Source organism: Vulpes vulpes, chromosome 7 (genome assembly GCF_048418805.1).
Source record: "Vulpes vulpes isolate BD-2025 chromosome 7, VulVul3, whole genome shotgun sequence".
Classification (NCBI taxonomy): domain Eukaryota; kingdom Metazoa; phylum Chordata; class Mammalia; order Carnivora; family Canidae; genus Vulpes; species Vulpes vulpes.
The window spans coordinates 101,994,411-102,021,082 of NC_132786.1; the positions used below are offsets into that span (position 1 = coordinate 101,994,411).

General features: G+C 39.7%; 1 protein-coding gene across 1 annotated transcript; it reads left to right on the forward strand.

Moving 5' to 3' along the window:
* The first annotated feature begins 300 nt into the window (after window positions 1–300).
* On the forward strand, window positions 301–25,394 carry GPNMB (glycoprotein nmb). Its single transcript, XM_025993144.2, has 11 exons — window positions 301–622; window positions 7,720–7,872; window positions 8,888–9,031; window positions 10,315–10,479; window positions 12,822–12,980; window positions 13,298–13,606; window positions 18,325–18,423; window positions 19,075–19,177; window positions 20,972–21,186; window positions 23,775–23,868; window positions 24,296–25,394. Exons 1-11 carry the CDS (start codon window positions 553–555, stop codon window positions 24,447–24,449), a joined length of 1,665 nt encoding a protein of 554 aa, XP_025848929.1. The 5' UTR covers window positions 301–552; the 3' UTR covers window positions 24,450–25,394.
* Window positions 25,395–26,672: the final 1,278 nt, after the last annotated feature.

The following is a 26,672-nucleotide window of genomic DNA, read 5'->3' on the forward strand; positions in this document are numbered from 1 at the left end:
TCCAATTTCAAGTGATTGAAGAGCTTACTTCCCGCAGCTGTGTCCCCTCCTGGGGGAAGGGAACCTACAAGCATTTTAGCACTGGGAAGAGCTGGTCATTTGAATTATAGCAGAGGAAGCCCCACTGTGATGTCCTATCATGAGCCAGGTGAATGAATCCGTAAAGGAGCCCCAGCAAGTTGATAATCAATGAGGTTGGAGATTGAAATCTTGTTTGGTGAAGGATATTAAAATGGGGCCATAGGAAAGGAAGTCCCTTTAACCAGAAATGTGGAATCACAACATTGAAACGGTGCGCCTGTAAAAAGAGAAAAATAGATGGTAAGAGTGAGTGAGTCAGAAGCACATGAGTTGTAAGAGCTTGAACTCCAGAGACCAGATCAGGCAAGACTGCTTAATACCATCACATGATCTGCCCCGAGGCGCCCCTGTATTTAATTAAAATAAGGAGTGGGGCACAGCAGAGGCCAGAGGAGCACTGTTGTTCTTAGTGGATGGAGCCAGAGGAGTTAAAAGTTAAGCCTTGATTCCCTGGGTCTGTGAGAATTCAGCATGGAATGTCTCTACTGTTTCCTGGGATGTCTGCTTCTGGCTGCGAGGTTGCCCCTGGATGCCGCCATAAGTGAGTAAAGGAGTTTCTCTTTTAACCCATTCTTAGTCCACTGAAGTGATGGGTTGTCTGAAGTATCCTTGTCTAAGCCAGAAACTTAACTTCATGAAGATCCTCAGGAAGCTTTCTTGCTCATTTCTTCTGGAAACCTTTGGGAATGCTGAAACTATAGCAAAATGCCCCCCAACCCCTGCTCCATTCTTGGCTTCAGGTCTCTGGGAAAGTAATAACCATGCAGCAGCCCCTCTCTTAGGGAGCTTTTTTTCCCATTGCAATTACTACTTTCTCTCCTGCCAGACATTGGAAGGGTAGAGATGTGAGGGGAACAGTCTCTGGCCTGAGAACAAAGCAAATGCCACCCACTAAGCTTCGTCTAGTTTCTATCCAGTAGTGGAGGGAGCTGGGGTGAAAGGGGGCCCAAAATCTAGAGATAAGTTCACTAAACATCCCGGCCCAGAAGTTGTTGCTGGTCCTGTTGAGACTTTCACAGACCTGCAGGAGCTTGCTGCCTCTTGAGTGAGGTTACTGAGAGAAGAGCCAAAGCCCAGGCTCTCTATTCTAGTCTCACGTTAAAGGCTGGAGACTTTCTAACAAGGCTGTTGCCCAGATCACTGAGAGCAGACTCTTCGGAGGTGGGGTTGGAGCCTCCTTGTTTAAAAAACTGCTCTTGCAGGACACTTGAGTAGCTTAGTAGGTTAAGCGTCTGACTCTTCATCTCAGCTCAGGTCTTGATCTCAGGGTTCTGAGTTCAAGCCTTACGATGAGCTCCACACTGGATGTGGAGCCTACTTAAATTTAAAAAAAAGAAGATGAAGAAAGGAAGAAAAAAAAACTCTCTTGTGATTGGAATGCAAAGTAGGGTTTTGGCCCACTGCACTTTGTGACCCATTTGTCCTGTCCCGGGGATGGGTGGCAATGGTGGGAAAAAGAAGTAAATTATACATCACCCAGAAGGTCCATTCCACTTCATTCCAACAGAATAGGGACATTCACTGGATGAAAACTTCAGGGGTCTTGATTTTTGTCAGACAACTCCATGGTGCGGGGGTGGGATGATAGGTGTAGAGAAGGGATCACCGCGTATAATCACTATACTGGCTGCTGCGCTTACATCGCTCAGGTAGTTCCCACACCACCTTTGTAGAGCACGTGGTCCTCTCCTCATTTAACAGGTGTCGAAACCAAGAGCCCAGGTGTTGCTTTTCACCTGCTGGGCCCACTTCTTCAAGAGCAGGATCTTGGATACATGATCTACACTGCCTGTGCAAACCCTCTTTTCTCTCCTCTTCCTCCTCGTGGGAAGGAATATTCCTTTAAATAGGTTGTCCTTGCAGAGGGCCATCCCAGCAGGAGTACTGGGTTGAGAGAGGAAGAAGGGGAACCACTGGTACCCCCAGAGAGCAGGTGAGTTTTCCCTAGACTGGAGAGGGCCAGGCAGGGGTGAGGCATGAGAGGGGAGTACGGGGGCTGCAAGGCCCCCAGGGTAAGGGCAAATATCACATGATTCACTCATATGTGGAATATAAGAAATAGTGAAACGGACCATAAAGGAAGGGGGGAAGCAGAAACTGAGTGGGGAAAAATTAGAGAGGGAGACAAACCATGAGAGACTCCTAACTCTAGAATTTACCATTGCATCAAACACCAAGGGATTCCTTGCCACTTTCCAATCATAGGCCTGGTAAAAAGGAAGCAAGAGCAGGTGTTGACAAAGTAGTTAACAACCTGGCCACCACCTCTTTGCTGGTGGACAGAGCAGAGATTCTAGAGTGGAGAGAGAAAAGCTGCAGTGGTGCTGGGTGTGATTCCACTTTCCTTCACTTTCAACCTCCCCTCCCCTACACGCCTTTTTTTTTTTTTTTCTTTTAAAACCCACTTACTCTTCGGTGTGTTTTGTTCTTTTTTTTTTTTTTTAAGATTTTATTTATTTATTCATGAGAGACACACAGAGAGAGGCAGAGACACAGGCAGAGGGAGAAGTAGGCTCCATGCAGGGAGCCCAATGTGGGACTCGATCCTGGGACTCTGGGCTCAGGCCCTGAGCCAAAGGCAAATGCTCAACTGCTAAGCCACCTAGGCATCCCTTGTTCTATTTTTTAACTCAACTTTTTGAGGTCATTATAGATTCACTTGCAGTTCTAAGAAATAATGCAAAGTTGCTAAGAAATAGAAAACTGCAAAGAGATTCCTCTGGATACCTTATCCAGTTTCTCCCAACGGTAACATCTTGTAAAACTATTGCTCAGTATCACAGCCAGGATATTGACACTGATACAGTCAAAATACCAAACAGTTCCATCACTACAAGGGTCCCTCATACCCTTTTGTAGCCAAACCAACTTCCCTTCTCCACCTTACCTCCTGCCCTGGCAACCAGTAATCCATTCTGCATTTTATTCTCGCTTTAAGATATTATGATAGAATCATTATAGTATGTAACTTAAGGGCATTGGCTTTTTTTTTACTCAACATAAATTATTGAAGTTGTTGCATGTATCAATAGTTCTTTTTTATCACGAGGTAGCGTTCCACAGTATGGATATACCACAGTTTGTCTAAACATTCACCTATTGTAAGACAGCTGGATTGTTCCAGGTCACGCCACTATGAATAAAGTTGCTATGAACATTCACGTACAGGTTTTTTGGTGACCATATTTCCATTTCTTTGGGACAAATACCCAACAGTACAGTTTTTTGGTTGTGTGTTACTTACATATTTAGTTTTATAAGAAACTGCCAAACTATTTCTCAGAGTAGCTGTGCCATTTTACGTTTCCACCAGCAACGTATGAGTGATCCGCGGTCTTCACATTCTTGCCTACGTTTAATGCATCACTATTTTTTTTATTTAGCCATTCTGATAGGTGTAGAGTGATATCCCATTGTGGTTTTAATGTGCATTTCCCTACTGCCTAATGATACTAGACATCATTTCATGTGTCTCTTTGCCATTTGTATATCCTCTTCAGTGTAATGTTTGTTCAGGTCTTTTGTCCATTTTCTAATGTTGAGTTTTGAAACTTCTTTATATATTCTAGATAGCAGTCATTTACTGGCAAAGTGGTTTGCAGATATTCTCTCCCATTTTGTAATCTGCCTTTTCATCTTCACATGCTATTTCACAGAGCAGAAGTTTTTCATTTTAATGAGATTTATCATGTCTGCAGTGTCAAGTCAAAGAATTCTTGCCTAGCCTCAAGCCTGAAAATTTCTCCTATAATTTTACTTTCTCACAGCACCATTTGTTGAAAAGCTATCTTTTGAAACTCCACTGGGTTGTTTTTGTATCTCTGTCAAAAATCAGTAGGGCATATCGATGGGTCTGTTTCTACATTCTCTATTCTGTTCCATGGACCCATGTATCTATTCCTTGTCACTATTCAAGTTTGTATTTTTCCTTGATTTCTGACATTTAAAATCAGAGGAGAAACCTGTGTTTTGATTGGTTCCGGAAACACTGACTTTCTCTCAGGATCTGAGGAAGAGGAAGACTCTTTGGAACAGTGGGGGGAAAAATCAGTCCTGGGAATCAAAAGATGTGAATCTTCATTTCCACTCGATTAAAGGTGACCTGAGTGAATCCTGTCACCCCTCTTGGCTTAAATTTCCTCATCTCTAAAATGAAGTGATTTGAAATAATGTTAGTTCATTCCAGATTGAATATTTTACCACTCCATGACTTAACTTGAATAAATATCCAGTTATAAACTTATTGGAAAAAAATTTATTGATAAACTTATTTTTGATAAACTTATATTTATTGCCCTCACTTAGTTTTCCAAATAAAAACAATCTCCCAGAGTCATAAGACATTTTGTTTTTGTTTTATCTGGTTTTTGTTTGATTTGGAGGGCCAGAGAAGACATGGCCTGAGGTCAACACAGCCTGCTTAGTAACAAAATCAAGACCAGGAACCAAGTTTTGTAACATTCACCCATTGTAGGATATCTGGATTGTTCAATATTCATTTCAGTATTTTCCATTCTATCTGTCTCCCTTATAAGAAGGAAATAATAGGCTTTTCCCTCTTCCTAACGAAAAGGAGAAATAGAAGATAGAGGTTAGTAGCATCCATTCAAAATGGGTTCTCTGAGCACCTACTAAATACCACACCTGTGGAAGTCCTCTTCCAGTATTTGAGAATACAATATTTTTGGCTTTATGGATCCAGATGACACAAGAGCATATGAATTGATGAGAGAACAGTTTATGATACTGTATGATTAGGGGATGGCTATGGGTTACAGACAATTGAGCTTTTCGCTATAACAAAATACTCAGAAAGGTTGAGCAAGACGCTTGTAATTTAACCAGTCCAGAGGCAGGCCAGACTAGAGCAAGAACTTGATAACACCAAGAACTTTTTTTTTTTTTGTCCTTCCTCTCTGACATCCTTGGTGTGTTGGCTTGCTTTTTTAGATTTGTGTCTTCATGGTTACATATGGCTGTCACAGTTCTGAGCATCACATCACTACATTACTATCTCCAAAATCAATTATGATGTGAATAAAAATGGAGTTTGTTCTTTTTAAATTTTTTTATGAGAGGAGGAAAACTTTCCAGATGCCCTCATAGGACTTCCTCTCAGTTCTGATTAGCCAGATTCTAATCCTTTGCTCCTGCCCATACTCTGAGGAAAGCTAGGAAACTGAGTCTTTGGAATTTTGAACTGGTATAGTAGAAGCTCTGCAATAAGGGAAAGAAAAAAGTAGGGGTGCAGCCTGGAAATGGCTATTAGGTAGGCAGCCAACCAGTCTGCTGCAATCCTCAAAGGAGAGACCAAGTGACCATTGTAGTTGTCGGGCAAGGTAGAAAGACAACAACTTGAGACTATTTTTTTTTTAAAGATTTATTCATGAGAGACAGAGAGAGAGGCAGAGACATAGGCAGAGGGAGAAGCAGGCTCCATGCAGGGAGCCCTATGCAGGACTCAATCCCAGTCCCAGAATCACTCCCTGAGTTGAAGGCAGGTGCTGAACCACTGAGTCACCCAGGTGTCCCAAACACTTGAGATTAAAAATAATTTCAAAAGAACTAGAATTTTATAAACCCTGGAGCAAACCCACAAAACAAAAAGATACAGCTGATGAGCCAGAAATGGAGATAAAATGGATTCCAAAAAAACCCCACAAAGTACAGGAAAAGAAGAAAAAGACATAAAGAACAGATGGGACAAATAGAAAAATAAGATGGTAGGCTTAAATCCCACAATATCAATAAATACATTAAAAGTAAATGGCCCCATAAGAGACTCTTAATCAGAGGAAACAAACCAAGGATCGCTGGAGGAGAGGTAAGTGGAGAGATAGGGTAACTGGGTGATGGGCATTAAGGAGGGCACATGATATAGTGAGCATGATATATAATGAGTACTGGGTGTTACTTTTTTAAAGATTTTATTTATTTATTCATGAGAATAAATAATTCACAGAGGGAGAAAGAGAGGCAGAGACACAGGCAGAGGGAGAAGCAGGCTCCATGCAGGAAGCTCGATGCAGGACTCGATCCCAGGACTCCAGGACCAGGCCCTGGGCCCAAGGCGGTGCTAAACCACTGAGTGACTTAGGGATCCCAGCACTGGGTATTATATGAGACTGATGAATCACTGACCTCTACCTCTGAAACTAGTAATACAGTATATGTTAATTAATTGAATTTAAATAAAATTTAAAAAATAAATGTAAGTTACCTAAATACTCCAAATGAAAGGTATGCTGTGTACCCGGAAACCTATTTAAATATAAAAATATATTTCCAGGGATCCCTGGGTATTTCCAGGGGATGCCTGGGTGGCGCAGCGGTTTGGTGCCTGCCTTTGGCCCAGGGCGCGATCCTGGAGACCCGGGATCGAATCCCACGTCGGGCTCCCGGTGCATGGAGCCTGCTTCTCCCTCTGCCTGTGTCTCTGCCTCTCTCTCTCTCTCTCTCTGTGACTATCATAAATAAATACAATTTAAAAAAAAAAAAAGGATTGGGATCCCTGGGTGGCTCAGCGGTTTAGCGCCTGCCTGCAGCCCAGGGTGTGATCCTGGAGTCCTGGGATCGAGTTGCGCATCGGGCTCCCTGAATGGAGCCTGCTTCTCCCTCTGCCCATGTCTCTGCCCTCTCTTTCTCTCTCTCTCTGTGTATGTGTGTCTCATGAATAAATAAATAAAATCTTAAAAAAATAATAGGATGAAAAGAGATGTACTAATTAACCACTAAGCATTATTATCAAAGTATTCTTCAGAATAAGAAATATTAACAGAGATAAAGGTCAATTCCTAATGGTAAGAGGATTAATTCGTGAAGACTCAGCAATTCTAAACAGAGCTTCAATATACATGAAGCAAAAACTGACAGAACTGAAAGAAGAAATTGGCAAATTCATAATTATAATTGAAGATGCCAACATTCCTCTCTCAATAATTGAAGTAACAAATAGAAAATCAGGAAGGTGGAAGTCTCAAAACATTATCAACCAGCTCTTAATATAAATGATGTTTAAAAAAAATTAAAACCTGTAGATTACACGGTACATAGGGAGCATTCACCAAGTCAAGCCATATACTGGGCTGTAAAAAAGTTAGATTGTTTTCCTAATGATAGCATATCAAGTCCAAATATTCAGAGAATATGTATCGAGAAAGCAAATAATGGCTAAGAAATACCAACTTTTAAAATTTTTGCTTGACTCATTTATTTTAGGGAGAGAAAGCAAGCATGAGATGGGGGAGGGGACAAAGGGAAAGGAAGAGACAGTTCAGGCAGATTCTGCACTGAGTGCAGAGCACAACGTGGGGCTCGATCTCACAATCCTGAGATGAGGACCTGAGCCAAAACCAAGATTCGGATGCTTAACTCCCTCTACCACCCCGGCACCCCTCCTTGACTCATTTAAAGTACATAAAGAGGGTCTAAAGAGTTGGATTTAAGCTCTTTCCAGTAGACATTAAAATAAAAACCTCTATTTGTTTGACATATTGGAAATATTTTTTTGACATATTGGAAATATTAAGTATGACTTTCCAACCTTATGAAATGAGAAGTTGCTGTAAATATTGTTAGGTAAGTGGTAAATGAAGAATGGGGTAGACAAAATAATTTGTTTTTCAAATATTGATGTAGAATTTCACGATGTGCTGAGCAATGAAAGAACTTCTGGTTATATGAGGGAGCACAACCAACTAACTGGTTGGTCTTCAGATGAAAATGACTGGAATGAAGAACTGTATCAAGTGTGGAAGAAGGGAGACTCAAGGTGGAAAAACTCTTGGAAAGGTAAATCAATTATTCGAGCCAAACAACTGTTATTTTCTATTTAATTTAGTTTCATGGTTGTAGACTTGGAGATCCCCTGGCTTACGTTGCTTCTGTGAATGACAGTACTCTAGTTACCAAGTGGGAGGCACATGGATTGGGCAATCTTTTCTTATCTCAGTATTGTCACTAAGTCACATACACAAAGGTTTAATCCCTTTAGAAATGGACAAGTTTGTAGTTCTTAGAAGATTTTAGAGAGCGCACAGATTTTACCCTCAAACCTCTTTCCATCATGTGGGAATGGTCCTCTTCAGAAGATCTGAGATGCTAGAGCAGTTTTGACCATCTCAAAAGTGTGGTTTATCAGAAAGTGAGTATCTTTCCATTCAAATTAAAGAATGAGTCCTTGAGTCATTGATTTTGAGTCTAAACAAATACAGACCCTTAATACTTGTTTTCTCAATCCAATTGAGCACATTTTAAAAATTCTAAGTAAATGTCCTTTCTATGGTCAGAGAATTCTTTAATTGATCTGACTTTGTGTGTGTGTGCCTTCTAGAATGTTGTACTCTGAAAGCAAAAGTTAGGAAAATAATCTAGAAAATAATTTATTGTTAAGAGGCATAAGAATGGGAGGACACTTGACTGGCTCAGTTAGTAGAGCAGGCAATTCTTGATATCCAGATCATGAGTTCAAGCCCCACACTGGGCATAGGGCTTACTTTAAAAAAAAAAAAAAAAGGCATAGGGAAGCTCTGGTCCTTATTAGTGGATTTAACTCTACTTTGTTTATTTACCAGTGAAAGGAAAAAGATGCTTGATCATTAACTTGTACTTTTTATTTATTTATTTATTCATGAGAGACACGGAGAGAGAGAGGCAGAGATACAGGCAGAGGGAGAAGCAGGCTCCATGCAGGGAGCCCGATGCAGGACTTGATCCTGGGTCTCTGGGATCAAGACCTGAGCCGAAGGCAGACACTCAATCGCTGAGCCATCCAGGTGTCCCTAAATTATACTTTTCTATGTGTTAGGAGGCCATGTGCGCGCGATTCTCACCAGTGATTCACCAGCTCTTGTGGGCTCAACGATCACATTTGTGGTAGACCTGGTATTTCCCAGATGCCAAAGGGAAGATGTCAGTGGCAACATAGTCTATGAGAAGAACTGCGGAAATGGTAAGGAATGTTATTCGTGGAACAGTCTAGTCCTCCTAACTCCTGGAGCCCCAACTCATGAACCTGAAGCCTCTCAGGTAATTCCGTAAAGGCAAGGTGCTGTCATCCTATGTCGCCGCCGCCTCAAATTGGATGACAGGGAGATGTTGCTCTACCCAGTTCCTACATCAACATTAGCCAAATCCGCTTGAGCAAACTGGTGGCTTTCCACTTGGAACTTTCTTCAAGAGTTACATTGCCATGCTCAGCTTTTTCTTAGTATCTGGTTGATTAGCCAGAGAATACCTTGTTGATTCTCAGATTTGGTCTGATTACTTGGAATTCTTTTGGCTACTCAAAGAATAGCCAATTTGACAGAAATCTGGTCAGATTAATTTCTATATACAGGTATCGTTTAAGCAAATGTGTGTGGCTAGTGCAAATGCAAAGACGTGTATGTTTTGGTTTTGCTTTGCTTTTAAAGTAGGTAAGCTCTTTGTACATGTTAAAGAGCACAAATGAACACAAATGCATCAAGAGAAATTATTTTGAGAACTGCACATTCTCAAAAACTCTGAGCTAATTACTGAGATTCTTCAATCAGTGACAAGACTGGTAGATGCACTTATGATGGGATTTTATTACTTAGAACTTCTGTTAAACTGTCAATGCATTCATTTCTTATTAATTTATCATCTTCCTACTAGGAAAACATTAGATTCTCTATAAAAAGGGTTTGATATTTTTAAAGTATTGTTTATTATTAGTAGTAATTTTTCTTTTTTCTAAAAATGCTAATTCTTATGAATGTTTTAAATGACACGTTAGCCCTCCGAGCATTTTTATATGAAGAAGTCCCTGTGAACTTAGGAAAATTTTTATATAATATTTATCACCACATTAAGAACCACTGAGTTGATTGATACCAAATGACTCAGGTGAAAAAAAAAAAAAAACCCTACAGATAGCAGTATCAATGTAGAAAGATTAAGTATCCCTCAGTTTGAATACAGTTGTGATGTGGAGATCCAATATTAAAAATAAATATATTGTGGTATCTCTAGGATGAATCTTTCTGAATAATTGCTTTATATGAAATTTTTACAGAAATATAACCTATAGGCAGAAAACGGACATGCCAAGAATATATACCACTGGATGAATTCTGAAAATTAAGGTTTTAGTTGTTCAACTATATTTATATTTATATTTATGAAAAATATAAAAAGATGTTTAATTCAATGATGAGCGTTGAACATTCTGAGCCCAGATGACAAGCCTGGGTTGTTTCTTTCTCTGTCTAGATACTGGTCCATCGCCTGACCTGTATGTTTACAATTGGACAGAGGAAGGCAGCTGGGGAAATGGTACCAACGAACACCATCATGATGTGTTCCCTGATGGAAAACCTTTCCCTCACCACCCTGGATGGAAGAGATGCAATTTTGTCTACGTCTTTCGCACACTTGGTTGGACTTTTTACAAAACTCCTTTAGCTTCTTCTTTACTTGCCCTTAAATTATTTTGTTCTCTTTTCTTATTCTATAATCAAGAATGCTAACATCAAGAGTTTAACAACAGTTACTCAATTAACTTTCCTTACCTAGGGTACAGGGGAAGAAATGAAAAGAAAATCTTGTTGTAGCTTTGGCAAATCTTTAGGACACCAAAGAATTAAAAGAAGGTAAAAAATGAATTCAGTTTTCTTTTTAAAAAGAAAACTCTTCAATTTCTTTCTGTCTAACACAGTAATATGAGAAAATAGGAATAGTTGCTTGGCACACAGATGGGCATTTGATTTTTTTCTTTAATTCTTTGTTGTCAAAATATTTTTTAAGAAAGAAGTTATATTCTTTGTAAGAAATTTAGAAAATGCAGAAACTACAAATGAAAAATAAGTCACCCATAATTAACACCAGAGATTATCATTATTAACACGATGGATTTTTTTTTTTTCTCTAGTACTTCTGGGTTAAGATTAGAGTGTATAGGGCAGCCCAGGTGGCTCAGCGGTTTGCACCGCCTTCAGCCCAGGGTGTGATCCTGAAGACCCGGGATCGAGTCCCACATCGGGCTCCCTGCATGGAGCCTGCTTCTCCCTCTGCCTGTGTCTCTGCCTCTCTCTCCCTCTCTCTGTGTCTCTCATGAAAAAATAAATACAATCTTTAAAAAAAAAAAAACTTAAAAGATTAGAATGTATACACATTTTTGTTGAATATCATGAGCATTTGAGTATATCATTAAAATTCTTTATGTACATTATTTTAATGACTGTATAATATTCCACTGTGTAGACATAACATAATCTAACCACTATTCTTTGACAAAGCCTACCTTCTTTTTCTTTTAAACCACAAATGGTCTCCACTTTTGTTTTATTATTGGTGAAGTGATTATTTTTAGGAGGAGCAAGTTTAGGTTATAACTTACTAAAGCTGCTAAGTTCTTAAAAATGTCACCAGGTGCCACCTGGCTATGAATGTGTGAAAATTGCTACTATAATCATGCAGGCTCCAAACTTCTACATGTTTTTGTCTTTTTTTATAAATCAGAGGCAGTTTCTCTGTTCCATTAACTCATTTATAAAAAGCACAAAATATAGATCAAATATTATGACCATCTAGTTAAGTCGGGAGTGAAGGCTGACTTTGTTTCTTTGAGCTGACCATTTGATGGAGTCATGTATGCTCACCAACATTCCAGTCTCTCTTTGGCTCTTTTTAGTCAAGATGTCTATTAAAATCAGCTTTCAGCCCAGAAATTGCTGCTTTTCTAACTAGACTTTTTTGAATTTCCACATTCTGAAGTCTCAGAGTAAACAGATATTCTCCTTCAACAAATAGTTGCTTCTGTGGTCCTCGATGCCAGCACTAACATTTTCCCCATGTGTCACTAGTCCCCTGACTAGTGACACATCTTTCCCCTCCAACCTCCAACCGAACCACCTCTGCATCTCAAGGTAAAGGGGATTCCAAGTCACATATTCCTGAGAAGATTAGTGTGTTTTTCTGATACCTTTGACCATTTAATAAACGTGGTCTTTAAACATCCCCGCAAGCATTCGTCTTACCATCCCTGTCATTCCAATCACACATCTATGCGGGGCCCCTCAATAGGATTAGAAAAATCCTTGAGCCCTAAGAGAGAGGAATTACTTTCTCCATCTAGCCAGTGGTAGTCAGATTTAGGTTAGGGCTGGAGAAGGAGAAAGAGTGAGTCAAGAATGTCCTAGAAATGTCTTTATAGAACTACTGCATTACTTTTTACACCTACCATACCCTGCCCTTTTTTTTTTTTATCACTTACTGTGTTTTTTTTTTATATGTTTCCATTAGTAAATGGAGGATCCTAGTCCAAAAGAAAGAAAGAAATTGCTTAATTATATAGCTGAAATAGTAGTATTGTTACAACAATAAAGTACATCTTTGGATAGATTTTAACTCCTTTGGCTACCTCACCATTACATTGCATGAGTTTTCTCTGAAACACATGTATTTCAAGTGCCTGACCTCTTATTTATAAACATTTTTTATTTGTAAACTAGGGACTAGCAGTATTATCCCACTAAACAGCTCTTTTCATTTTAACCAACTATATACAATTATATTTATGTAACTGTGGGTTTGTATATAAGGTTTTACATCAAATGAGTACCATCTTCCTTTCTGAAGCAGCCAGGACCACATCCCCATCCTGTTTTTCCTTTTCCAGAGCACTTTCTAAGTGGCAATCACTAGTCAAAAAGAAACAACAACTTCCTCTAATGATCACATAATGTGGCCAATAACTAAAAATTTCCATCCTCTCAAAGGTCAGTATTTGCAGAAATTAGGACGGGGTTCAGCAAGAGTTTCTGTAAACACAGCCAATGTGACACTTGGCCCTCATCTCATGGAAGTAATTGTTTACAGAAGACACCGACATGCATATGTCCCCATCGCAAAAGTGAAAGATGTGTACGTGGTAACAGGTGAGTGGTGTGAATTCTAAGGTAACTGATGGCGAGGCTATTAGTTCTGGTTGCTGTTAGTGGGTTAAGAAAGAGTCAGAACCAAGTGATCTGGGCTCAGTTACAATTCATATTCCCTAGCTTATATGTTTAATTATATGGTGCTCCATCTGTGTTTCCAGAATAACTTGGAAAATCACTAGAAAACTTACATAGGAGAAGGGAAAATGATGCTGAATTATCCCTCATTTTAATTTTTTTAACCTAAAAGCATTATTGAAGTCATCCACTTAAAAATCAAGCAATCACGTGTTCTTTTGGTTTTGTATATCTTTTAGATCACATTCCTGTATTTGTGACTATGTACCAGAAGAATGATCGGAATTTATCCGATGAAACCTTCCTCAGGGATCTCCCCATTATGTTCAACGTCCTGATTCACGACCCTAGTCACTTCCTCAATGAGTCAGCCATTTACTACAAGTGGAACTTCGGCGATAATACGGGTCTGTTTGTTTCCAACGCTCCAACTTTGAATCACACATATGTGCTCAATGGAACCTTCAGCCTTAACCTCACTGTGCAAGCTTCAGTGCCTGGACCTTGTCCTTCACCTTCACCCACACCTCCAAAACCCACTTCTTTATGTAAGTGCTTTCCAGGTGATCTTTGATGGAGGTTCCTTTACGGCTAAAAAAAAAAAAAAAAAAAAAAAAAAAAAAAAAGTTCTAATATATGTTACATAATTAGATCCCTAGTGTAAAGGATTTTGAGAGAGATTGTAGTGATTCCATTCTATACCTGTTGTTATTTAGCTACTTTATCACCATTTTGAGCTGCTAGAATATGGCAGAAAGGAGAGTCTGTTTAAAGTTATTTTGCAAGTAGAATTTTGTGACTTAGGTGCAGTTCTTTGATCTTCCTCATTTGCATTGGTCCTTGTTATGTGTACAGATGCTGTCCCTGTCTGGCCTGTCACATTTCTGTTTCTTTCTCATTTCTTCTAGCTATGAAAACACACCTTGGCCCCTTATAAACATTCAGGCCATCCCCACTTTCTTTCTTCCCCTCCCACATTTCTCCCCATCTCCATTCTTCTCCCTGCCCACATCTACCTTGTGTCCCATGAAAACACAACCGATTTGGAAAGCAATTTCCAAACGGCCCAAGAAAGAATGTACCTTGAGGGATCCTTGGGTGGCTCAGTGGTTTGGCGCCTGCCTTTGGCCCGGGGCATGATCCTGGAGTCCCAGGATCGAGTCCCGCATCAGGCTCCCTGCGTGGAGCCTGCTTTTCCCTCTGCCTGTGTCTCTGCCTCTCTCTCTCTCTCTCTCTCTCTCTCTATGTCTATCATAAATAAATAAAATCTTAAAAAAAAAAAAAAAAAAAGAATGTACCTTGAGAGTATTTCTCAGCTTCAGACACTAAAATTGTTTTGGATATATAAGGAATAATGAATTAAATCCCACACTCTAACAGTATATGAAGCCATTCAAGAAGTTCTGAAGAGTCTACCGTGGAAAGTGTTAGATTCCCTCTAATGCCCTACTCTACCCCACTGTGCCATGAGTGCATCTTAGCACTTCAGTGCAGAGGGGATGGTAACAGATACATTCTCCACTGGTCACAAGAGGGCGCCATCACCAAGCCCAGAGGAAATACTCCATCGTGATGTCCAGACTTGTTGCAATTCCTGTTTTTACCAAAACCTGTTATAGGTAATAGTTATAATAGTATGTTATTAATAAAATTAGATCTCATCAAATAGGACATATCTAAATCAAGACACCATAAATTATTGGTAATTTTGATTCATTCTTTTCTGAAATGTTTTAAATTACAAAATTAATGTATATTCCTAAATAAAAATTCAAATAGAGAAGTCTAGAATAAAAATGAAAGTCCCTATTCACATTCTCCTTGCAAGAGTTTAACCTTGTTAATAGTTGGAAGCTTTTCTTTCCATATCTTTTTCTATGCATTTACAAATATATTCTATAAATATACATAGGCATTTTGTTTTAATATTTAAGTGCATGAGCTCATGCTATATATATGGTTCTATGATTTGCTTTTCTTCACTTAACACATCATGGACATCTTTCTCTTGTCAGTACATATAAATCTAACTCACTTTTTTCAGTGGCTCCATAGCATTTCATAGTATGTATAAATTTAGTAAGTAAGTAACGTGGTATGTACAGATGTATAATTTAACCATTCTTTTTTTGATGGTTAGGTTATTCCTAATTCCAGTTACAAATATAACTGCACCGAACAATTCTAATTGTGTAGCTTCATTCTGGTATTTCTGTAAGAGAATTTTTTCTATAAGTATTGATGGTCTTCTTTAGATATAAGGAGACGAGGTGTAAAATTCAAAATAAATTGCAGATGTCTGTAATATCTAGAACTGTCTAGAAATTCCTAAGTGGTAAAGAGTTTAATGTTCATTTATTCTATCAGTAGCCTATTTTAAATTGCATTTTTATTAAGCTAGCTTATTTTTCTTAGAATGTATTTATATCATAGCATGTATAAAAACATTTTTTAAGTCGGTGAAAGGGGGGGTCCTGGGTGGCTCAGCGGTTTAACGCCTGCCTTTGGCCCAGGGCATGATCCTGGAGTCCCGGGATTGAGTCCCACATCAGGCTCCGGGCATGGAGCCTGCTTCTCCCTCTGCCTGTGTCTCTGCCCCTCCCCCTCTCTCTATGTCTATCATGAATAAGTAAATAAAATCTTAAAACGTCAGTGAAAGGTATTTCAATTTTTTAAAATTATTTCCATAGATTAGATCATAAGATATTAGATAGTAACTTTATGAGTTATGTTTTCTAGTGAAGGAAAGCTGCCTCACTTTATCTAAAAGTGTTGTTAGATCAACCATAATCAACCCCAAAATGCTTTATAGTAGCTGTGAGAGTTGAGGACAGGAGGGATGGGAATAAGTAATGGGACTGGAGGAGATGAAAGTCATTTGAACTCCTAAGTGGGAGTATTTTCAGCGATGTGGATCATATCAAAGGCATAGATTACAATTTGAATTAGGTTCTCTTTGTTTTTGCTAAGTGTCTTCATGGGTGAGACAGAACCAGGGTTGAAGAGATGACTCAGGAAACTGATTACATCATAGGGCAGACAGGTGTGCCTGAATTCACTTTCCTGAGCTAACAGTAAAAGTCTTAGCTTTCAGAGTAAATCTGCAGAGAACAACCTTTGTTAAGACTGAGGCTGATCAGTATAATTCACAGAGAGAGTTTATGCTAAAATACACGTCATGACACCGTTCTCTGGGTAACAGGGACATAAACAATGAATGAAGTCTGAGGTTCACCTTCTTTCCCATCTGTCTTCCCAGGTGTTAGTTTTTCTTCCATTAGTCCTTTAATTGTACCTTCACTTAAGATACAGGGATTTGGACTTTATAGATACATCTACAAAACTCCATATTCATTTTTATAAACATTCTTCTAAAGGTAAAATCCTTAACTTGTATCATTTGTTCATTTTTTATTTTTTATTTTTTTATTTTTTATTTTTTAATTTTTATTTATTTATGATAGTCACAGAGAGAGAGAGAGAGAGAGGCAAAGACACAGGCAGAGGGAGAAGCAGGCTCCATGCACCGGGAGCCTGATGTGGGATTCGATCCCGGGTCTCCAGGATCACGCCCTGGGCCAAAGGCAAGCGCCAAACCACTGTGTCACCCAGGGATCCCTGTTCATTTTTTAAAAGAAATTTTATTTTAAAAGATGCTAGGGTCGTGATTCCATGTTCTAACTTGATGAATTCTCCCCATTAAGGGATCCAGTCATCTTTACTACCCAGCACAGAAAGTACCTATTAATGGCTCTAGAGCACATCAGGCCTCAGGATGGAATGAATGATTGTCCGATAATTTCCAAAGGACCACCCTGAAACTCCAGGGATATTTGAATCTCTAATGGCATCAGAACCTCTCTGGGCTTTACCCCAAGCACTGTTTTCCAAAGAGTGTGATGCAGCACTTGTTTCTAGAGAAGCTCAGAGAATCACGCAGAGAAGGCCCTCCAAACAAAGGAGGGTTCTGGGCACATCCATCCCCCCACTAAAGACTCAGAGAAGCCCTGGAGAAATCTCCCAATTGGCTTCCTGCCCACATGTCATGATGTTAGAGTCACGGCTCTTAATGAAGTTTCGATGTCCTTCCCCTAAACTATCCATTTTCATGCTTTTTGAAATTTTCAACATTGTATTTTCTTTCCAGGTTTTTTCTTTTATTAAAGAAACACCAGCACCTTAAATAGAGCTTTTACAATTGTAACTAATAATAGAGTATTAAATTATTTGCCCTAATCATATTCAACGAGTTATTTTCAAAAGTATCTGATATTCACTCCTTTCCTTCCCTGCACCTCAGCCCCTCAATAACTGCAAGACGTTTAGAATATAAGCTTTGTAGCCATGAGACACCCAAACAAAAGAACTGCCTTTTTCCATGTTGCTTGTTTCTTAATCTCTTATGCACCAATCTTCACATCTGAAATTATGTATCTATGAATGTGATAGATTTCTGTTCAGCTATTAAGATATAGATATTCTGTCTTTGGACAAGGGAACTGCTATTTATTAAGGATTTCCTATGTGGCAGGCATGAGAAGCAGGTCTTACAGATCTTATTTCATTTAAATTTCATAGTTCAACCTTAGTAGGGCAATTGGTATTAGTTATGTCTTACAGATGAGCAAATTGAGGCAAGGAGAGGTTAAATGATACACCTGTGGTCTCAAACAGCCAAAACCAAGAGACCTGGAATTTGAGGCTCGAATACTTGGCTCAAAAATTGAAATAGGATCTAATCTATCCTGGCCTGCTTGATTTCATCATGATTGTAACACACATTTTAACAGGGCTTCTACCTTTCATTTGATTCCTCTGTTTAAGGAAGATACAGGATTGTGTTTACTTACATAATTTAACAATTATAATGCCTCCTAGCTCTCACATCTCTATGAATCAGAACATACTTAGTTCAGATTTCTGCAGTAATTTTTTTTTAAGATTTTATTTATTTATTCATGAGAGACAAAGACACAGAGACATAGGCAGAGGGAGAAGCAGGCTCCCCATAGGGAGCCTAATGCAGGACTCAGTCCCCAGACCTAGAGATCAGTACCTGAGCCAAAGGCAGACGCTCCACCATTGAGCCACCCAGGAGTCCCTGCAGTAATTTAATTGTATGGAACTCTTGATGTTTTTCTAAAGGGCAGGGGGATGATTAGATTTTTGGTTATCATGTATCTGTTTAGATTTGGGATTATTAGGCATTATGTGCATCTTTTACATTCTCAGCAACTAATCTAACATCTTGTTATTCCAACTCCAGCATCTGTTGGTGACAACCCCCTGGAGCTGAGGAAGACCTCTGGTATAACCTGCCTTATTAACAGATACGGCTACTTTAAAGCCACCATCACAATTGTAGGTAAGAGCAGCAGGGGAAGGGTGTTAGAATCTCCCTGCGGCCACCCTTTCACTCTATTGACTCTGGAGGTGCAGGGGCAGGGGCACCCACTCTGTTCAGGGTGATTCCACATGGGTACAAGCTGATTCCACCAGTTTCTAGATTCCCACTGGCCCACACCAGCCTTCCTTAGACTGGTAGAAATGAGCCCAATGTGAGGCCCACGTACTAAGGAGCCTGCCTGAAGCCTAGGTCCCCCACACTGTGCATTCCAGAACTCTGAAGGAAGGCAAGCAGCAAGTTCCCACAACCTTCACTTTCTTTCTCTAGCTGATTTCACAGAGTCACATTTCTTATGTGTAAGAAAGAGGATTGAACAGGGCTTCCTGGCTCTGTATTATGGGCACTGCACATGGGCACCACAGAGAAGACAGGTAGGGGCCAAAGCCCAACCTGGGCACCCTGGTTCTGGAGATGGGAGCTAAATCCCCAGCTGTGCACCCTGGGGCTTCGAGAAGTCTGCAGAGGCCTGAGACCAAGGGCTGAGTCTTCTCATGGAGGAGCGGGAAGGCCATGTCTTTGTTTTGTGTGGCTTTCTGATTTATTAAGGAATGGTTTGGTTTAGTTTCTATTGTATTTTGATGTGTTTTCCTGTGGGGGTTGTTTTGTTAGAGGGAATTCTGGAGGTTAACATCATCCAGATGACAGATGTTCTGATGCCCGTGCCACAGCCTGACAACTCCCTGATGGATTTTGTTGTGACCTGCCAAGGGATGTGAGTACATGTCAGTCAGAGGAATGGGTTAAGGTCTGAGCAAAGGCCTTAACACCATCTCCCCCTTCGAAGTTGATTTAGATTCCTGGTTCATCAGTCAGCCACAACAAGGAAAGGGCCCTGTGAGGTGCTCTGAAGTACACACTTGTTTTGCTAGATTGAACAATGCTTATTAAACTTCTGATGATATTGAATAATAATTATTGATTGAACACTTACTATGTTCTTAACATTTTACATCTGTTCTCATATTGAAACCTTACCCAATCCTGAGTCTTCTCATTTTAGAAATAGGTCCACTGAGGCATACAGTGATTCCAGAATTTGCCCCCATTGATGGCAGGTACCTGCAGAGCATGGTTCACAGGCTATGGTCTGGCTCAGAGCCTAACACTTAGGCTCCCTGAGGCCCCTCCAAGTGATGGGAAGCCAGTGTGGAACAGCCATGTCCTAGTATTAATTAATAGCCATGCCCAATAATCCTGTATCTCTAAACTTTACAAAGTTTTTTCTAATGTATTCTATAATTTTACTTCTTATGGTTTGAACTATATAATAGACTAAATATAAGTTAATTAACATATAAATACATTAACTAAAAAGGCTAAAGCATTCACAAATTTACAATTATAAATTAAGTAGTTAAAATGTGTATGTGTAAATGTATAAATTAATCAATAGAATGAGATGTTATAAAAATGTGGCCTTATTTGATTAAAAGGATAGCTATAGAAGCTTTCCAGCTGGGGATCCCTGGGTGGCTCAGCGGTTTAGCACCTGCCTTCGGCTCAGGGTGTGATCCTGGAGTCCCGGAATCGAGTCCCACATTGGGCTCCCTGTGTGGAACCTGCCTCTCCCTCTGCCTCTCTCTCTCTCTGTCTCTCATGAATGAATAAATAAAATCTTTAAAAAAAAAAAAAAAAGAATCTTTCCAGCTTGGGGAGAGGAGAAGGACGATGATGACAGAAAATTGAGAAAAACCTGATGAAGGAATGAGGCCAGCTGATGAGAGAACGTGTCCTCCATGCCACCCACACCTCAGCAGAGCCAGCCTCAGAGTGTGGTCTCTCCATCCAGGAGGTCCACTAGAAAGTGAAACAGTAGTACTGTGTAGCCACATTGCCTCGTGGTTGTCACACCTCGTTTATTTGAATCCCAGCACCACCCCTAACTGCTTGTGTGACCTCAAGGTCATCTCCCCTCCCCCAGCTGGTTTGTCACCTGCTACACTAAGTTAATCTTACTTTCCTCATCAGGTCATTGAGAGAGATAGACAAGACCATGTCACACATCTACAACTTCGTGTCTTGCATGTAGTAAATACTGCATAAGCAGCCACTGCTGCTGTTCCATCTGCAGGGACCCAGGGGGCCGGCTCTGGCATTTAATAGTATCTTTGCTGCACACCTAAGCCACCTGCACCTGCAGGTATTCTAGGGAGCCCAGGCATGGAGGAATGACTTGGGCTTTACACAGTTTCCTCCAGTCCCCTGCCTTGGAGGGGTCATAATTTCTTCCTTCCCAACTCCCAGGGCCACATCTTTCTAAGGAAACAGGGGAAACAGTAGCTCATACCCAGGTTTGTTTAAGAGTAAATTATATGTGACAATTTGATATCAAACAGTTTGATATTCTACATCATATGCAAGAATAAAAGAGTAAAGTGAAATTCAAGTTAATTCTAGTGGAATTCAAGTGGAATTTCTAGTCAATTTTATAGACAGATAATGATTATGATTGTCTCTTCGAAACTGATATTACATATCCCTCCATTGGTGCTACTTGTGCTCTCAGGATGCCAACAGAGGTCTGTACCGTGGTTTCTGACCCTACCTGCCAGATCACGTATGACACAGTCTGCGACCCTGTAGGTGAGGACATGGGTCATGAGTGCTTGCTGACCGTGAGAAGAGCCTTCAGTGGGTCTGGGACGTACTGTATGAACCTCACTCTGGGAGATAATACAAGTCTGGCCCTCACAAGCACCCTTGTCTCTATCCCTGCAAGAGGTAAGTTTTGTTTTACAGTTTAACAAAGGTTTCATATTGTAGGTACAGTTGTGTGTCCTATACTGAAGCCATTCAGGGTTCACTATCAATGTCAACTTTATATCAGTGCAAAAATCACTGAACTAGCATTAATATGGATTTGAAAGCTGGCATTAAAGTCCAACAGCAAATCCTACTTAGGGAAGCGATGAGAGAGAGAGACCCAATGAAATAATGACCAAAGATAAGTCTTTTGATGAATAAAATCAGCTGTGATCATGGACCAGTAATAATGGGATATGATCACTGCATACTCGAAGAGATTTATATTTCAAGGGAAAAGTATAAAGCCTAACATCAAAAAACAACAATGTTCTCCAATTAAATTATAAAAATGGGGATACTGGTATCCTGTTGTCATTAGGATCCCCCTAGGCAAACAAATGAAGCCAAGAAGAGAAACGAGAAACCAGGTGGACTCAGGTGGACTCCTGGCTCATTTCTAGCTTATCGTGTATCCTCTTTTTTTCCTTCCCAAAGTCTACCAAGCATAACACTGAAACAGTAACCAACTTATCTAGTCCTCAGATGTTCACCAGCAAATCTACCCTTTGCCTCCCGAGTGCTTCGAGAGGTGAAATGCTAGCAAAGTGGATTAAAGAATTTCATTGAGAAATTTTCATTTGCTGGAATGAAAAAGAGATTAAATTTGTGCACACATTACAGCACTTATTTTGCTGCTTAATCTGAGTATTGTCAGGTATAGTCTAATAACTAACTCACAAAGAACTCCTTTGGATTTGGAGCCTATCTCATAAGGTAAAATGTACTAAAACATACATTTACTCATTAACTTTATAAAAGGCAGCTTTAACCTCTTGAAAGAAAAGCATAAGTAACTATACATATAATTATTTGTATGAGGGCTTATAGTTGGTGAGATTGAAGGTACAGATTTTAAAACAAAACAAGGCTGTAAAGGTGCCCTGCTTCCTCTAGTGGGGCCTGCTCTGTGGCCCCCCCTATGGGAGGGATGGAGGGAGGGAGGAGGTGGGCCGGGGACCCTGGAACGGAGGGAGCTGAGCTCAGGGTTTCAGAGCTGTCACCTCCCAAAGTTGCTGTGGTTACTCATCTTGTGCTGGTGTGGGATGTTTTTAAGTCTTTTAGGGTCATAACCTATTCTACAAAGCTTCCTCAGTGCTGGCAAATCACTGCTCTCTTATCTAGATTAGATGTTTAGATATTTGCTTTCCTTTAATTCTTCTTGCAGTGAGTGATAATTTTGGATCATCTGAGCCATCTCAAAATCCAAATAAAGGAAACTCAGACTCAAAATCCAAATAAAGGAAGCTCAGAAAGAGAGCGTTTAATCCAGGAAGAATTGTAACTTGACGGCTTGGGTTTCAAAGTCAGATTTTCAGAAATAGATCTTTGGTCAAAAGCAAACCCATGAACTTTTAGCAGAAATGACTTTTACTCATTGATTCCATGAAGCACCTGCAATTCTTTCAACAAATATTCGTTGAGCATCTACTCCATGCCCAACAGAGCTCTAGGCATGAGAAACAGAGTTCTAGACAGGGTAGGGAGCAAGGTGAAGAAGGTCCCTGTTTTTATGAGTGGGAAGAGACAACAAATAAAATAATAACACTATGGAGAAGGTAAAACCAGGTTGGAGCACAGAGTGTGATGAGCATGGGAGAGAGGGGAAGAGGTTGGCTCTCTAGATTGGGAGGCCAATGAAAGTCCTACCCAGCCTGCAGCATCTGCTTGTGAAGGTCCTCCTCTGAACTGAAGCCTGAATTTCAGGAATGAGCAGTTCATTTCAATCATTATAGACCACTGGTAGGGTTTGAGTTTTATTCTGTGCATAAGGGTAGTCACCAGCAGGTTAGAAGCATGACCTGATTGATGCTTTTAAGGATCATTCTGACTACCGAGTGAAGCAAGGATCATCGGAAGGTAGGAGTGGAAGCAGGTAGACAAGAGGTCCTCTCAGGGGAGAAGGCTAGTGGCTGAGACTGAAGTAGTAGCAGAGAGGATGGAGAAAAAACAGATAAACTCCAGTTACACTTGGGCAGCAGTGACGAAACTAGTTAATTTGCTGGTTTCCGGGAATACAGAGAAGACGTAATCCCTGCTTTGTGGTTCCCACGGAGCTGAACACTTAAAATGAGTCAGGGAAGGATATTCCCAGCAGAGGGCCTGGATATTTGAAAGAGCAGGGGAGAATAGGCAACTCCCAGGATTTTTAGTACAACTGAAAGGCAGACAGTGGGAGATGAGGCCAGAGGGGTGGCCAAGAGGGTCATGGAGCCCTTCACCATGTGGGTGCTCCTGGGTCAGCTGATACCTGAGCAGGTGTCTCCAGGACATGACATGTCTCTTCTGTGCCCTTAACACAGTGTTCCGGACATGCTAACTCATTCTCTAAATGGAAGATAAGCTGACCCAAAGACTATGTATTATTTAATGGAAAAGATTACTGAAAACCCAGAGGGAGCCATATATCTTCTGATAGCTCCTTTCCTCATTTATTTAATTGCATTACAAGCAGCATGTCCCCTATGTGGAAGATGTCACTAATACTGTCTTGCTTCTGTCCTAAGACCCAGCTTCCCCTTCAAGAATGGCAAATGGTGTCCTGGTTGCCGTTGGTTGCTTAGCCATATTTGTCACTGTGATCACCCTTTGGGTATACAAGTAAGTTTCTGCTTTTAATACTTGAAATCTCTATAGTATATTGTCAAAACTAAATTTCATATTTCTGCATATTTATGCAGAAAACATTCTGCATAGGGGAGGAAAATCTTCATTGAATGATGAATACCAAACTAGACTATTAATTTTGCTGTGGTTTTCCTTTAATCCTAAAAATGCTACCAGACATCAGTAACTTAACAAAATTGTGTCAGCTTAATGTTTAACACATAATCACACATTATAGTAGGCAGGCACACTTCTTGCATGAACAAGGGAAAATAACTATACTTTCATAAGACATCAGTGTTTTAGAAGCTGTGGGTTGGATTAAATGGAATTAACCCTTTTACACTTGGCAAGTAAAAGATTGTAGAAAGTAACATATTCCAGCTGGAGATCTTTTTTTAATCTACCACATTGTTTTCAGAAAACACAAGGAATACAACCTGATAGAAAATAGTACTGGGATCGTGGTCAAAGGCAAAGGCCTGAATGTCTTCCTCAACCGTGCAAAGGCCATGTTCTACCCTGGAATCCAAGAAAAAGATCCACTGCTCAAGCACCAACCAGGAACTCCTTAAATCTTCAGCTTTATTTCTGACAACAGCTCACTCTTCAATGCCATTTGTGTGAGCTGTGCCAGAGTTGATGACTATCAATTTCTTTTCCTAAAGATTATTGTTAAAATATATATTGTGGCTTAGGGAGGTTCAAAGTTTTTTTTAATAGGCTAGATGACATTTTAGAGAAGTGGAAAGGAATTATGCTGTGCACAACCTCAGCCATTTTATAGAACTGATAAAACCAGTTAGCAGTGCTTTCTTTCATTGTGATTTATGTTTCATTTATGTCTTAGGTCATCAGTGGGATAGATACGCTATGTCCAAAGAGTAGGAGGAGAAGGTACTATTCACTAGGGTCTGGCTTCAGTTAACTGGAAGGAGAGGCTGGATACTTTCTAGCTTATCCATGTAACCAAATGCATAAAACCAATATATTCCTGTCCTTAAGATCATGTTCCAAGCTAACTGAATTCTACTTCAATGAACATGCATGAGATCCCAACAAAACAGCAACAGGCCAAACATTTAATGTGATGTGCATGGTTCCTACACTAAAAAATTTGTATATACTAACCTAATATATGGGTGTGAATATTTTCATGACAACCTGCCCTGCCGAGATGTGTAAAGGAGTGGTATTCATTCATTTATTCCATGGACATTTCTTTAGTACTTTCTGTGTATCAGGCATGTTGCTAGGTACATGGCCCTGTACTCAGGATGGTGACACTTTTGTGTATATATCTGAATTTCTGTACACTCTGGTGCAAGTATTTGAAATTATATATTATGATTTTCCAAAGAAGGAGGCCCCTGCTTTCCTAGTGGTTTCTCAACTTAAATGATATAGAGACTTGATCAGTAAGGATTTTACCTTCATTTGTAATTAAAGCTCTCTACCAGATGTCAGATAGGATGTGCTTTTTTTCTCCTTCCTGAAAAATAAAGTATGAAAAGAGATAAGATCTTGGAATTATAATTATTTTTCCAATTTATTGTTCGCCTTTCTATTGCATTTATAGATTTGGACACACAAAAGGTTGTTTAATGCTGTCCTATGGAGCACTGATCATTTCATTAGTATTTCATATTTTAAAGTATATATAGTATGTTAAATTTCAATAAATTTAATACATAAATGTATATTAATCAGATCAATCTAAAAAAAGACTTTCTGTGAGCAAGCATTCTGCACTCTCTGAACAGTCAGTGTCATATTAAAAATAAAGGCAAGAAGATAGATCTAGGTCACAGGTTAGCAAACTTTTTCTGTAATGGGCTAGGAAGTAATATTTTAGATTACATGGGCCATACAGTTTCTGTTTTAACTACTCACCTCTGCTAGTATAGCATGAAAGCAATCATATATGTAATGAAAGAGCATGCTGTGTTCCAGCAAAACTATATTTACAAAGGCAGGTAGTAGGCCAGATTTGGCTCATGGGCCATAGTTTGTTGACTGAAGTTCTAAACAATCAAAAGCAATTTAGGAATCTAGATTGCATATTAGCATTTAAAAAAAACAGCTATGAAAGATATTCTTGTGACAACTGAGGGAAATTTGAATACACATTGGATACTAGATATGGAATTTAATAATTTTCTTAATTATTTTAATTATCCTTAATTTTCTTGAGGAGTTAAGATTGTCTTACGCAGTTGGTGGACACTAACATTTAGTTTAGTTCTTCCATTTCATAGATGTCCTGGAGGCCAAAAATAAGCTTTTTTTTTTTTTTTTTTTTCTGAAATCATCTCCAAAGAGTGCAAAATTTGCAGAACACAAATTGCTGTAGGTCAATGGTTCTCAACCACAGATTACTGTGCCCCTTGGGGGCATTGGCAATATTAGGAGAAATTCTTGATTGTCATAATTAGGGTGAGGATGCTGCTGGCATCTAATGGGTAGAGGCTAGGGATGTTGCTAAACATCCTATAATCTACAGAACGTCACCTCACAACAAAGCACCCCATGTTATCTGGTCCCAAATGTCAGAAACTCTGCTGTGGACTAAGTGAAGAGGTCCTGGAAATCAATGTAAAGATAGACAATATGGATCTGAATCCTGGCCCACCATTTGAAGCTGAGTAGCCCTGGGCAAGTTTTTTGGCCTTTTTCACACCATAGTCTCTCTCTCTCTCTCTCTCTCTCTCTCTCTTTTTTTTTTTTTTTTTAAGATTTATTTATTTGAGACAGACAGAGAGGCAGAGACAAGAGACACAGGCAGAGGGAGAAGCAGG